The sequence below is a fragment of the Eublepharis macularius genome, chromosome 1, assembly GCF_028583425.1.
Source record: "Eublepharis macularius isolate TG4126 chromosome 1, MPM_Emac_v1.0, whole genome shotgun sequence".
NCBI classification, from domain to species: domain Eukaryota; kingdom Metazoa; phylum Chordata; class Lepidosauria; order Squamata; family Eublepharidae; genus Eublepharis; species Eublepharis macularius.
The window spans coordinates 214,458,552-214,472,290 of record NC_072790.1 but is presented as its reverse complement, the minus strand read 5'-3'; the positions used below and the strand labels follow the sequence as shown (position 1 = coordinate 214,472,290).

At 45.2% G+C, this 13,739-nt stretch overlaps 1 protein-coding gene across 1 annotated transcript in view; it reads right to left on the bottom strand.

The window, feature by feature from the left end:
* The window catches only part of VRK2 (VRK serine/threonine kinase 2), a 60,977-nt gene that overhangs the window by 46,828 nt on the left and 410 nt on the right, over positions 1-13,739 (bottom strand). Inside the window, exons 2-6 of the mRNA XM_054990333.1 lie at positions 12,029-12,169; positions 2,645-2,700; positions 1,710-1,779; positions 1,375-1,462; positions 925-1,033 (exon numbers count right to left, since the gene is read on the bottom strand). Of these exons, the coding sequence (XP_054846308.1) occupies positions 925-1,033; positions 1,375-1,462; positions 1,710-1,779; positions 2,645-2,700; positions 12,029-12,164 (459 nt within the window). The 5' untranslated portion in view covers positions 12,165-12,169. The remainder of the gene's footprint in view (positions 1-924; positions 1,034-1,374; positions 1,463-1,709; positions 1,780-2,644; positions 2,701-12,028; positions 12,170-13,739) is intronic.

The window sequence follows — 13,739 nt, the reverse complement described above, 5'->3', positions numbered from 1 at the left end:
TACGCCAGCTGCATTGGCTGCCAGTGGAGTACCGAATCAGGTTCAAGGTTTTGGTGTTAACCTACAAAGCCCTACGCGGACTGGGACCGACGTATCTGAGGGACCGTCTCTCACCATATGAGCCCCAGAGGACTCTCTGTTCTAGTGGAAAAAAATTTTTAAGTGTCCCTGGCCCTAGGGAGGCCCGCCTGGCGTCGACCAGGGCCAGGGCCTTTTTGGTCCTGGCCCCGACCTGGTGGAATGTTCTGTCTTGCGAGACAAGAGCCCGGCAAGATTTGCTTGCATTTCACCGGGCCTGTAAGACAGAGCTATTCCGCCAGGCATATGGCTGACGCCAGGCAGTGCCCGCCCCCCCGTGAAGGGGGGGGTTAAACCATCACCCCTATGCGAACACAGAGGCATGTATGAACCACTATGCAGCATGAATTGTAATATTTAATGTTTTTAAATGTTTTTAAATGTATTATTTAATGTTTTTAAATGTTTTTAATGATGTTTGTATTTGTTATCAGCCCTGAGCCTGCGAAAGCGGGGAGGGCGGAATATAAATATAATTAATTAAATTAAATTAATTAAATAACTGCAAAGCTTTAATTACACAAGCTACACAATCAGCAAAAGGGCTAGATTCTGAAACAAAATTCTTTTCCAGCTCCCAGACTAGAGATCAGAGTGATTCCTATAGAAAAAAATAGAGAGACCAGCCATGGTTTTCAAGATAAGCATGCTCCTTGCTATCTGCTCAGCAAGGAAAGGAACATGTTGCTTTGAAAGGCTGAGAAGTCTGCTCCTTTAGAAATCTTCCAAGCACCAGTACACAAGCATCGCTATCTTTGGGAAGCCAATATTCAAGACACTGGGGTTAAACACAACAGCTTCCTGATTCCCTTCCAACATTATACTGCTATGAGATCCTATACTTACCATTCGTACCCCAATCTGAAGAACAGTTCTCTTGTCAAACCTTTGTCCTTTTTGTTCAAAGATGGTTTGAAGATCCTCTCCTAACCTTTCCATCACCATAAATCTGTAACTATTAAAACACACACACAAAAATATGAAGAAGTGTCAGAATGAGACTGAAACAGCAGGATTTACATCAGCAACAAAAAAGACCCAAGTACGCGTTAGTCAGTTCACATAGCTGAGTCCCTGCTATTCCACCCAGTTGTGGCTCCCCAGCATCTTGAGTCATGGTCTGCTTCTGCAGACAAAGTTTCAACTTGAGAGGTTAGCAGTCAAACCTGGAGCCATTTGCATGCCAAGTATGAATTTCAGACTCCTCCTTTCCAGCTTCAAGAAAAAAAAATGGATCCAACACCACAGGAATCCTTTTTTCTATTCACCTCCATTTTTGTGCGCATATTACCTTACCTTTTGCCATTGAATACAGCCTGGCCTGATCCCCAGAAGACAGGAATTCCCAGAAAAGCTAAGTGTTTAAGCTTCATCCATGCCTTGACTGGTGAAAAGACAAATATTAAAAAAAAAAGATTTGTAAAGTCACTTTTCCCCCATTTTAGAAAAGAAACATGTTCGACTCTTAATGTTTTTCAAAATGTTCTCAGTACATAATATAGCTAAAGTGAAAATAGAAATAATCACTTTTGTGTTAGGAAAGACATTCTGGTTTAAGGGCCTATTTGTTCTTGTGACAGCATCATAACAGTATAAATTAACACAGGGATCATTCTGCTGCATCAACTTACTGCACTCCTGTTTTGCAGCTCGCTGGTAGAATTTCAGTTCAGAAAACAAGGGTCCATTTTCAAGGTATTCCTGTAGAAAGAAAGCAAGTTTGATGCAGCGAATTTGGGAACGTCACTCTCATCAAAGGTTTAAGTGTTAAGAGGCTGAAATTCTTTTCTCCAATGAAGGGTTCATGTGGTCCCTGAGACGGCGCTGCAAAGTACAGTAAAATCTGACACTTGATTATCCAGAAGGATCAGTTAACTGGTACTGCCCAAAGCACAAGTACTTCTCTCCTCAGTTACCATACCTCTTCACCCCACTCCATGTGCACCCCTTTCCAACCTCACCAGCCAGCCACTCTTATGCCTCCAGCTGATGCTGGACTCATAACAGCTAGCGCTGCCACCTGGCATCATCTCTGGATGACTCCTTCCCCCTTAGCTTGTCCTCAGCTGTCAAGAGCCAACTCTGCTGTAGGGCTCTGCAGGCTCTGTGGCTTGGGGGAAAGATCCTTCCAGGCACAGGCATTATCACCATGGAGTACCTAATGGGGTGAAGTTTGGTCACTGTAGGAGGCGAGGCAGAGAAATAAACTTGAGTACCTGGCAGATCTGATTAACAAGCAAACCTCATGAGTTCCAGATAACAAAGCTTTCACTCTATATACAAAACTATTACACAAGTTATCACTTGTGCATGCATGCACAGGCTAGCTAGCCCTCTAACTCACCAAAATCTATCCACTCAATGCAGGGTGACATGAACATCTCATGTTCCTTGCCCAGTGACATTTATCATCCTGGCAAAAGTCTTGCTGCAAAACTGTATCAGGAATAATTAGCCCAATTCAGATCAAGATGAAGACCAGAATACAAAAGGAAGACATGTAATGCAGCTAGATATGTAATGTGCTGCTGAGTATCAAATAAATCTAGGAAGGAATGAGCCTTACCACTTTAATGACATGCACTGCACTGTCTTCAACAGGAATATCAAGGCGAGGGGAAGCTGTACAATAAGGAAGTAAGTGAGGAGAATGAACATAGTTATGGCAACAGCACTGGTCTTCAAGCACTGAGCAGAACAACTCAACAGCAAAAGAAGTAGCATAACGCATTAAACAGATCAAGATGGGTTGCCGTGTTAGTCTGTCTGGAGCAGTAGAAAAGAGCAAAAGCAAATTTTGTTAGTCTTATAGGTGGACTCTTGTTCTTTTCTACTGCATTAGACAGAAACAGCATTATCTTTTTTTTAAGGTACTGAAGAAAATAAATATATTTTTGCTATTTATGAAACATCATGATAGATATAGAGCTAAACTGCAAGAGATGAATTACACGAGGATGCACCTGTGAAGGGAGTCGCAATGTTAAGCTGGGAAGTTGAGTTTTAAAAGACAGATTGGAAGGCTCTGTCAATTTCCCCTCTCTACAGAGCCAGCAAAGATGGCTCTTCAGAGGGTTTGTTAATTTCCTCTTCGCCTCCTGAAGGCTCTGTCAGTTTCATCTCCCCTTCTAGGAGGTGAAGAGGAAATAAACCCTCTGAGGAATGATCTTTGCTGCTTTGTAGAGAGGGGAAATTGACAGTGCCTTTCAATCTGTCTTTTAAAACTCAACTTCCTGGCTAACTCCCTTCATGTGCATATCCTTGTGTAATTCATCTCTTGTAGTTTAGCTCATAGTTTAAACAATTTCAGATACTTATACATATAGTACTTAAAACTTGCTTGCCACACACAGGCACCTTGTAAGAGAAATCATGGCTGTATCTTTTATCCCAGTTTTTACACTATGGAAAGAAATTGTGGCTCAGCAGCAAAGCATCTGATTGGCACACAGGAAGGACCCCAGTTCAAGCCCTGCAATCTCCTGAAAACAAGTATCGAGACACTGGTGCCAAGAAAGACATTTTTTGCCTGAGGCACCAAACAGCAACTACCGGTCAGAGTAGAGAATATTGAGTTGATGGAACAATGACAGCTTTGTATTTCCACATTTGAAACTAAGGCTGAGATGAGTGAAACTAAGTCTGTAAGAGCCCTTCTGGATCTAATCAGTGATCCGTTAGTCCAGCATACTGTTTCTCATAGTGGCCAACCAGTTGTCATGGAGGGCCAAACAAACAGGCTTTCCCCTAATGTTGCCTCCTACCCCTGGCATTCAGAAGTTAGCGGCCTCCCAATATGGAGGTTCCTTTTAGTCACCTTAGCTAGTAGACATTGATGGACCTACTCTCCATGAATTAGCCTGATCCCCCTTTAAAGCCATTAATGTTTTTGGCCTTCAATATATCCTCTGACAACATATTCCACAATTTAATTAATTGATTGAGTAAAGAATCCATCCTGAATATATTGCCCAACAACTTCATTAGGCACCTCCTAGTATTACAGGAGAGGGAGAAAAATTTCTTTCTATCCAGTTTCTCCACCCCATGCATAATTTTATAAATCATTTCCCCCTTTAATCATCTTTCTTCTAAACTGAAAAGCCCAAACTGTTTAGCCCTTCCTCACAGGAAAGATGATCAATTTCTCAAGGACCATTGAGCAAGTAGGTAGCAGAGATGGGGTTTCAACTCAACACCTTCTAGCTATAATGGGAGCATGTGTGTGTGTGTGCGTATTAGCGGACAGGGCTCTTTTAAACTGAATAATTGAGCACAAGAAGGCAGCTTCCACACCTCAATAACAGTGGGGTATAGCAAATTGGACCTGACAAAATTCCCTCTTCAGCATTGGTCCAGCAGCTTGCTCAGGGTGGTCATCTGGTGACCCAAAGGCAACAGCTGTCCACCAGAACCACCACCATCCTCCAATAGATGGTTGCCTCCCCTTCCCTTGTATCTTTCACCAATTTCTCTTCACAGGTAAAAAGTTTTACCCCTTGCAATTCATTCTTCACCCGAACATGTGCAATTATCACCTCACAGCTGTAGACTGCTCTAGCATCCCACTTCCATTCACTCACTCAAACCCTACCCCTATGGTCCTCTTCACTAATATCCCAGTGCTCCCTCTTGCCTTTCTCCACCTGCTGCATCAACCACCTCCTATCTTGATCCGCAATAATTGGAATGAAGTCTCAATAATCAAATTAAGGACTGCCAACTCCCATACAAACCCACATGACTATGTCGTCTTCTGAGGCCCTGCATCGGATGCCTCCACCATCTGAGGTTAGACGGGCAGCAACCCAAAAAAGGCCTTCTTAGCTGTGGCACCAAAATGATGGAAAACCCTTCGAGGAAAATTTATTTATATACCATCTGTCACTATCTTCCACCAGCAGGTGAAGACTTTTCCATTTGGGCATGCCCTCTATGACCCTCATGGACACTCCTTCCTGTTTGTGAGCTTTGTGTATGTGTCTATGTGGCTGCATTACACTGAACTGTTTAGGTTTATATATACAGGTTTTAAAATTTGTTTTCATGCTGACTGTTCACTGCCATGGGGACCCTGAACTGGGTAAAAAGGCAGCATAAAAATATTTTAAATAAATTAGTCTGATGTCTCTTTATTCCAGGTGCTCCCTCAGACTGAGCACTGCTTATGCCAGCTGCTCTTTCCCAGCCCAAGTACTGGAAACTGAACTTGGGGCCTTCTAAAAGCAAAGCCTGTGCTTTGTCCCTGAGCCCCTCTCCTCACAGTTTATACAAGCAAAAGTAACACTGGAGCACACTTCTGGTGGAAACTGCCTCCCCACCCCCTTCCTGACAGCCTGGCACCACAGTGGATAGAAGCCCAACAAAGTAACTTGCAGGTTTCATTTGCCAGCTGGAGCCTGCCAGTTTTCACGTTCAGCGGCTCATTTTGTGGCAATCAGCTTTTGGAATAATGGAGGAAGCGCTTGCTGTAGATCTTGGGGAGTCAGTTTTGCAGGCAAAGTTTACACAGTGGGAAGAGCAAAAGCTGCACCGAATGGCAATTAAACAGAATTCCTAACTCCTGTCCACAGCTGATCTCATCGCTAGAGCTGGAGGTTTTGGCAACGCACACCCGTTTTGCAAGCATAGATGGCCTCAAGAAAATGGTGGTAGCGGTGGTGTATACAAGCTAAGTGGGGATTTTTCAAATCCAGTGGTTATGAAAATTTGAAGAGGAGTAATTTCCTCTAAGCTGAGCCTAACATCACAATATTTGAAAATATATTTGTTGAGCAGGAAGTATAAATGACAAAAGCATGTAAATCTTTTTCTCCTCAAAAGATTTTGTTTCTGGAGTAACTGCTTTCCTTTGGATTTTCTTTCATGATATCCTCATTCCTGACCCCTTCACTTTCTTCCTGTCCTCTTCTCCAAACCTAAATAAGCAGGTCCCTGGCTTGGGAGCTTCCACTGCTGAACTACTCATGAAGCTAAGTTAACACGAATGAGGTACAAGGTCAAATTTCAAGAGAGATGGTCCTTTTGATTTATGCTTCCCTTGTGAAAAAAATGAACCCTTGATGCTCTCTGTTCACAGCAAGGCTTCTCCCCCCTGCCCCTATACACACCATTTCCCCCAATTAAAACAAGCAGCTTAAAGGGTATACAACATACATATGGTATTTAAAAGACTATACAGTGGTACATACTGCAAAACTAAAAAGTCTTGTTTGCATGACAATTCTCCCATCTCTCAAAAGTTGCTGTCATCAGACAAATGGTGATACAAACTTCTCTCCCATCCCTAAAGGAGCTGTGCATTCATGTATGGCGGGGGTGGTCACAACAGCCATATGACGGCACTGCTCACACAAACGTCTATGCCACACACTTCCAAAACAAGCACAAAGACAGCAACACAAGGTGCAACACTGGATACTTTATATGTCTTTATGGGACAAAGAAGCAAAAGCTGTAGTAGCAGCACACCCATCCATTTCTTCTGTTCTGCATAGTTACAGGTTTCTTCCCTCCCTTAAAGCATACTACACACCTAAACACCTGATCTCCTCTCTGTGTAACTTGTATATGATTTTAGACCTGTTGCTAGATACAAATCCAAAATCCCATCCTCTTAACTCCTTAAACTCATTCTTGATATATCTGTCAGGAAGCGGAGAAAGAGAAGGGAGGGACTGGAATGTATAAGGTATCAGGGCTTGCCGCAGTGGCCGCTGGGCAGGGCGCCGGGCAGACAGCTCCTGACTTCACAGGGGAGCCAGGGAGTCTGCAGGACCCCGCTCTGTGGAAGGAGGGGCAGTATACATCACCCTGACTCCCTCTCAGTCCACTCACTGGCCTGCTCAACCTGGCCTCCTTACCCCCTGTGTCCTCCATCCTCTTCTCCTTCCAGAACTCCCCTCCAGTCTTCCACTCTCCTTCTTGCCTTGGCTCTCGCTCTGCTTCACTCCAACTCTGCTCCATCACTCCTTCTCAAACCCACCACCCCAGAGCTCTTCCCAGCCACCCTTTATAGGGTTTCCTCTCTCCACCCCGCCCTCCATCCAGGCTTGTTCCCTCTCCTGACCGGGCCCAGCTGTGCATTCCTCCAGGTGTTTCCCTCCAACCACTAATCCCTTCTGGGCTCCTTTGCCTTGCTGGCAGGGTGGGGTTGAGTGCGAGCCATCCCCAGCTGAGGGCTCCTTGGCCTTGCTCACAAGGAGCTGCCCCAGCTAGCCTCTGTGCTATTGAGCTTGCCTGGCCTTGCTCACGAGGAGCTGCCCCAGCCAGCCTCCGTGCTATTGGGCTTGCCTGGCCTTGCTCACGAGGAGCTGCCCCAGCCAGCCTCTGAGCTACTGAGCTTGCCTGGCCTTGCTCACGAGGAGCTGCCTTAGCCAGCTTCTGCGCTGCCTGCTCAGCAATGCTGGGCGGGGCTACCCATCTCCTCCCCCAGAATGCCTGTGGCAGCCCCCCCTGGAGAGGCTTGGCTTCTAGCAACTCCTGAGCCAGGCTGCTGTCTTCTAGCCATGGTGTGGCTCTGGGCTGTAGTGGCTGCTTCCTCTCCCTGCCAGGTAAGGGCTCTGCTTGGGCTGCTGCTGCTGGACCCACATTCCCCCTGCTGTGGCCCTTTCCCTCTGGCCTGCTTAGCCCCCTCTCTTCCCCCTGGAAGGTGGGACTGGCTGGTCTCTCCTTGCCCCCTCCACCCCTCTGAGGTTCTGGCCTTTTGCCCCTTCCCCCTGGAGTAGGTAGGTTCTGGCCCTGGTTGCCAGCTTGGGGGGTGGGGTTGCTGCCACCCTTTTGTCCCCTGCTGTTCCCTCTTGTCAAGTCTGGGGGCTGGGGTTCAGACCCCGGACACAAGGCACCAATGTTTCCTTTTCCTGGTACAACCCATAAATCAAAAGCTTCTCCAAGAAAGCAATCCAAGACAAACTAGTCAATGCAGCTTTTAAATTAAGCTCATATTCAAAATCCTAGAAAGTTTACATTGGGGCTGGTAGAACATCAGCTTGATGTATATTTGCTATTGATTTATGAGAGTCTCCTTCACGCCTCACGAAAAAAAAGTTTGCAGCTATGAAAACCAGAGCTGACTTTAACCTTAGGAGCAAAAGTGATACGCTTTGGCATTTTTCAGTGTCCCTCAGAGCTTTGGAATGTTTAGCTGCGATAGGCATGGTGGCTTCTGGCATGGCTCGGCTGCTGACCATCTGCTGTCCTGTCTCAGTGCCCATTTCAACAGGGTCTGGATGCCAATCAGAGACTGGTTCCGGGGTATCCTACGCAGCACTGTTAGTGCCATACTTTGATGCCAATTTAAAGAACATGTGTGTTCATGAAGCATCTGGTACCACCAGCTCGCAGACACTCGAGCAAAATAAATAAAGAGCTTTTGTGCATTCCCCTTTCTGACCCACTGGCTCATATCCTTGCTTCTTCTCTTCTAGACCACTTCTCTCCTTCCTCGGGAATGAGGGTCCTCTAAGACAAAGACTAAACAAGGATGTTTATGGTTCCCTTGCAGTATCCCCAGGGTGGCAATAATAATAATAATGATAATAATGATAATAATAATAATAATAGATTTATATACTGCCCTTCAGAACAACTTAACGCTCACTCACAGCGGTTTACAAAGTGTGTGACGATTATCCTCAGGATAATCACTCTGTGGGGTGGGTGGGGCTGAAAGAGCTCTGAGAGAGCTGTGACTGACTCAACATCACCCAGCTGGCTTCAAGTGGAGAAGTGGGGAATCAAACCCAGCTCTCCAGATTAGAATCCTGCCGCTCTTAACCACTACACCAAACCATTTGTCTGGATTCTGCAGGACCACAGACAAAAAACTCTGAATGCACTCATGGGTTCAGAAACCAGCTGAAAAACTAAACCTTTGTTTTAAAGAAAAAACCAAGTTTCTAGCCCGTGCATTTGTGAAGATATATTAGAAAGAGTGACAAGAGAAATTTACTTTCTTTGTTGAAGCCTACAGTCATCATAGTTTGATTGAAGGATTTCTAGCTAAAATGATGATACACACACACACAAATCTACTAGATTAACAAAAAAAGCAAGTAGTAATTACCAATATAAATATCACCAGCATAGACTCAAACATCAATTTGGCAGCAGGCCACATGAGAGTGCACAAAGTCTTTCCTAATGTTGACAGCAGCTGAAACAAATGGTAAAACTTGGTGGGCTAATTCCATATCTTTACTATCTTCAGACTATTCAAAATAGCTTGTGAATGTGCATATATTGTATTTTTATAACTGCTGTACCTCGCCCTGAGCCCACTTGTGGGAAGGGCGGGTTAGAAATATCATTATTATTATTAATTACAACAACAACAATAATAGGGACAGAAAGTTATCACCAACAGTAGCCTTTAACACCCCACACAGACCCATGCTGCATGGTGACTAATAAAATCAAAATAAGGTATACAAAAAGGAAAAGTGGCAACATGATGCAAACAAAGATAATGTACACGCTTGCTTATCTTGAATAATTTATTTACATCTCAGAATCCTGCTTTCCTTGGAGCAGAACTGGTACAAATTTCCAAGTTTTCTTTTTCAAAGTATAAAGTACACACACACAACCCTGATGTAATAGCTACCACAGAAGAGGAGACAACCAGCCAAGGGGGAGGGGACACTGAAGATATTTTTGTGGGTATGTCTCAGATGATATTAAAGATTTCAGAGCACAAAACCAATCCCACTGGCTTCTCTGATCACTCAAAACAGAAATGCTTATTTTATAAATTAGTTGCTAACCGCTAGCAATTTAATTAGCCCCTACTGTCAGGATGCTACAGTGGATAAGACATTGGACTTGAACCAAAGAAAACTGCATTCAAATCTCTGCTCAGTCATGAAGTTCTATAGGTATGACCTTTGGCCAGTTTGTTTCAGTTCAACATTATTTCCTTTAAGTCAAGGTAATTGCAAAAATGTTGCTGCTTGCAAACCCCAAGAGGTAGAGATTGGCGAAGAGTATTACTCGCAGGGACATATTGGCTGTGCCACAGGGGGTTCACACTGAGAACACATGTAACTGCCTTGTCAGAGTCAGACTACTAGTCTATGCTGCTGTGTAGAGGTGGGCACGAACCGGGGAAAAATGAACCATGTGGTTCGTGGTTCATCCCATTTCACGAACCATGAACTTTCACAAAATTACCGCAGTTCACGAACCGGTTCATGGTTCGTTGGGTTTAAATGCCCCTTTCCGTGCTGTTAAACGCCACGAACCATTTGGGAAAGGGACATTTCATCCCCACCAGCTTGGATCAGATGCTTGTCAGGGAGATCCCCAACAAGAAGCTGATCTGGGGTTTGAAATGCCCCTTTTCATGAGGCTGTGAAGCAGAAGGAAAGGGGAATTTCACCCCCGCAGGCTTGGATCAGCTGCTTGTCAGGGAGATCCTCGACAAGCAGCTGATCTGGGGGTTGAAATGCCTCTTGCTGCGAAGTGGCAGGGAAAGGGACGTTTCACCCGATGTCATGGACCAACCTGGCCCAGTGGAGCAGAGAGACTCAGAGGACTCTTCTGAGGAAGAGGCAGCTGGTGAACCTGACCCAGATCCACAGCCAGTGGCAGAGGCACTGCAGGAGGAGGCAGGCCCTGAAGGCTCAGATATTGATCCACAGCCAGGTCCCAACACATCGGTTCCTCAGCTTCCCAGCCTTGGGCTGGCAACAGAAAGCCAGGTGCAGGCCAGCTCTCCTCCTTCATCACCAGAGCCTCGGGAGCGCTGCCAGAGGAGGGCTAGAAGAGCCCTCCAAGCCAGAAGGCGCAGTGCCAGGCTAGCAGCACAGCACCGGCCCAGCATCATTAGTGATGATGAGTGCTCGCAGGAGCAGGACTGAGACAGCCCGCAGGTGCTTGCTGTAGCACAGGCAGCTGAGCACTGTGAGGGTTAAAAGCAGCTGAAGAGGGAGTGGCTGCGTGGAAGCAACGAGTCTGCTCACTACTGACCTTGCTGCTGTGTTTGGAACTGATTCGCTTGTCCCTGACCTTGGCCTGTTCCTGTGGATGTGTTTCTGGAAGCCCCCTTTGGACTTGAAGCCGTGAGTGTGCCCAATTGGTGCCTGAACCTTGGAACTGGGTGCTGCCCTGCTCGGACAACTTGGGAGTTTTCCCTTGCCTGCTGCCAGTGTGAGTCTGCATCAGGGCACCTCCATAGGCTTGGGTCAGCTGCTTGTCGGGGAGTTTCCCACCAAGCAGCTGATCTGGGTGGGTTTAAATGCCCCTTCCCTGCCACTTCACAGCGGCAGGGAAAGGGGCATTAGGGTTTAACATGAGCCAAGCGAACCAGCAGACCAGTTCATGGAAGTTCATGAAAAACCGGCTTCCACAAACCACTGGTTCGCAAAGCACAAACCGGCCTGGTTCATGATGAACTTTAGTTCGTATTGCGGTTCATGCCCATTTCTACTGCTGTGTCCTATTCTTTGAGCGACTCCAACTATCAACCAAAGACCTCTTCCATCTTCCTTACCAGAGAGTCTTTTAATCAGAACCTGTGCTCAATCTTACACAAAAACCATAACTTTTGGTGAGCTATGACCCCCTCTCTGTCTGTTGCTATCGCTGAACCTAATGTGCAACATAGGGATCTTTTTGCACATAAAAAGAAAGCATGGTGTAATAACCCAAGAGACACAAACTTGACTTCCTCGGAGGGCAGGATACAAATGTTACAAATAGATAATAATGCAACCACTATTAATCATTTCCACAGTACCATGTGTGTACCTGGTTAGAGGCTTCCGTACATGGGGCTGTGTTGTTAATGCTTGGAAACAGATATAAGTGCCAACGTACTGCAACATGTGTATGTTACATACCATTCTAATATTTGGAGCTATGCCCAAGTGCTAGAATTCACCCTGCTTCCCTGACCGCTAGGCAATACGAGACTGCTACATGAAATTTCTAGTCACAATTCATGGTTTACCTAGGTAGATCAGTCCAAATCCTCCCTGGGCAATCATACGACCCAGTCGCCACTCTTTTTTATCTGTATCCTTCAGGATTACTCCTTCTTCAAGGGGAACAGGGAGGTTGTTTTTTCTGGGTCTTTTAGGCGGCATCACACCTTAAAGGGGGTAAATAAAAAGAGAAGACAACAGCCATTAACAAAATATACTTGACTTCCTAAAATTATTCTTGTATTTAACATACACACACATACGAACTCTACAATGTTCAGAGGCTTGATTTCCCGTCGTACTGCAATGGCCAATTTCTCATTCATCACAAAATGTGGACCACCACCACTTTCGTTCCTATTCCCATTTCTTTCACTGAAGACTAATGCATATTTTTCCTGGAATTGATATAAATAGTGGGAGGAAGCTTTCTACATACAAGGCTTCTCAAAAAAGATACAGAAGTTGGGAGAAGAGAAAGAAGGGACAATAAGAACAGTTTTTCTGCTCTGTAGAGCTAAGGTAAATACAGCAAAGGGAGAAAGAAGCACTAGAACCCTATGCGGTCAAGATATGTTTAAACTGTCTACTCATAGCAATCAACATAAGAATATATCATTATTAAACATTTTTAATCCTATTCCCGCCCCCCTTTCCTTTTAGGTCTTGTTTTTGCCTAATTCAGAGTAGGAGGCTGTTAAATGTTCTATTGCTGTAAAATCTTGGAAGGCCAAACCATGCACTGCTGCCACCTGAAACATCAGCCACGAATCTAGATCCATTCTCCCCCTTCATGTTTCCTCAGGCCATGGCATCAGAGTGTTCTGTTTCCATCCCATCAGTGGTATAGCACTGGAGGTGAGATGTAGATGGATGACAACCCTGGAAAGAGCCTTTTCAATTGTGACATCAAAATTATGGAATTGCCTCCCCAGGGAGACTCGTCTATCCCCCTTGATCTTTGTCTTCCACCAGCACATAAAGACTTCTGTCTCTTTTCTGGCGTTCCCTTACTGATTCTCCTTATTTGTTTTCAACCACTAGTGTGTGTGTTTGTATGTACTTTTAAAAAGTTCATTTTAAAATGTCTTTTTACACTGGAGCCAGTTTGGTGTAGTGGTTAAGAGTAGCAGGACGCTAATCTGGAGAGCCAGGTTTGATCCCCCACTCCTCTGTTTGAGGGCAGCTGGGTGACCTTGGGTCAGTCAAAGCTCTCTCAGCCCCACCCACCTCATATGATGATAGTCATGAGAATAACACACTTTGTAAATTGCTCTGAGTGGGCATCAAATTGCCCTGAAGAGCGGTATATAAATCAAATGATATTATTATCATTAGTCGCTACCTTGAAGGCCACATGGACCAAACCACACAAGACAGGGGCTGCAGTGAGGAGGAAAATAGTGTGAGAGAAGAGAGGTGGTAGGATCCGTTGTAAAGATTACAAGAATAGTATGTGCAAAGCACTATATTATCTATACACAGTGAGCTATTTAAAAAAAATTCTCAACACTCTGCCTTCATTAAGGATCAGAATTCAGGAAGGGGCTATGCAGATAAAGAGGCAGGGCTACAGGCAGGAGCAGACAAGATTCTCTAGGCCTAGGCTCAAGTTTAGCCCCATTGGTGTCTCCTTTACTTCCATCTGTATGAGTCAACACTCACCTATGGAGAAACCTAATGCACAGCACTTGAAAACCAACTGTCAAGAATCCCACAAGTGCATACCCATCCACA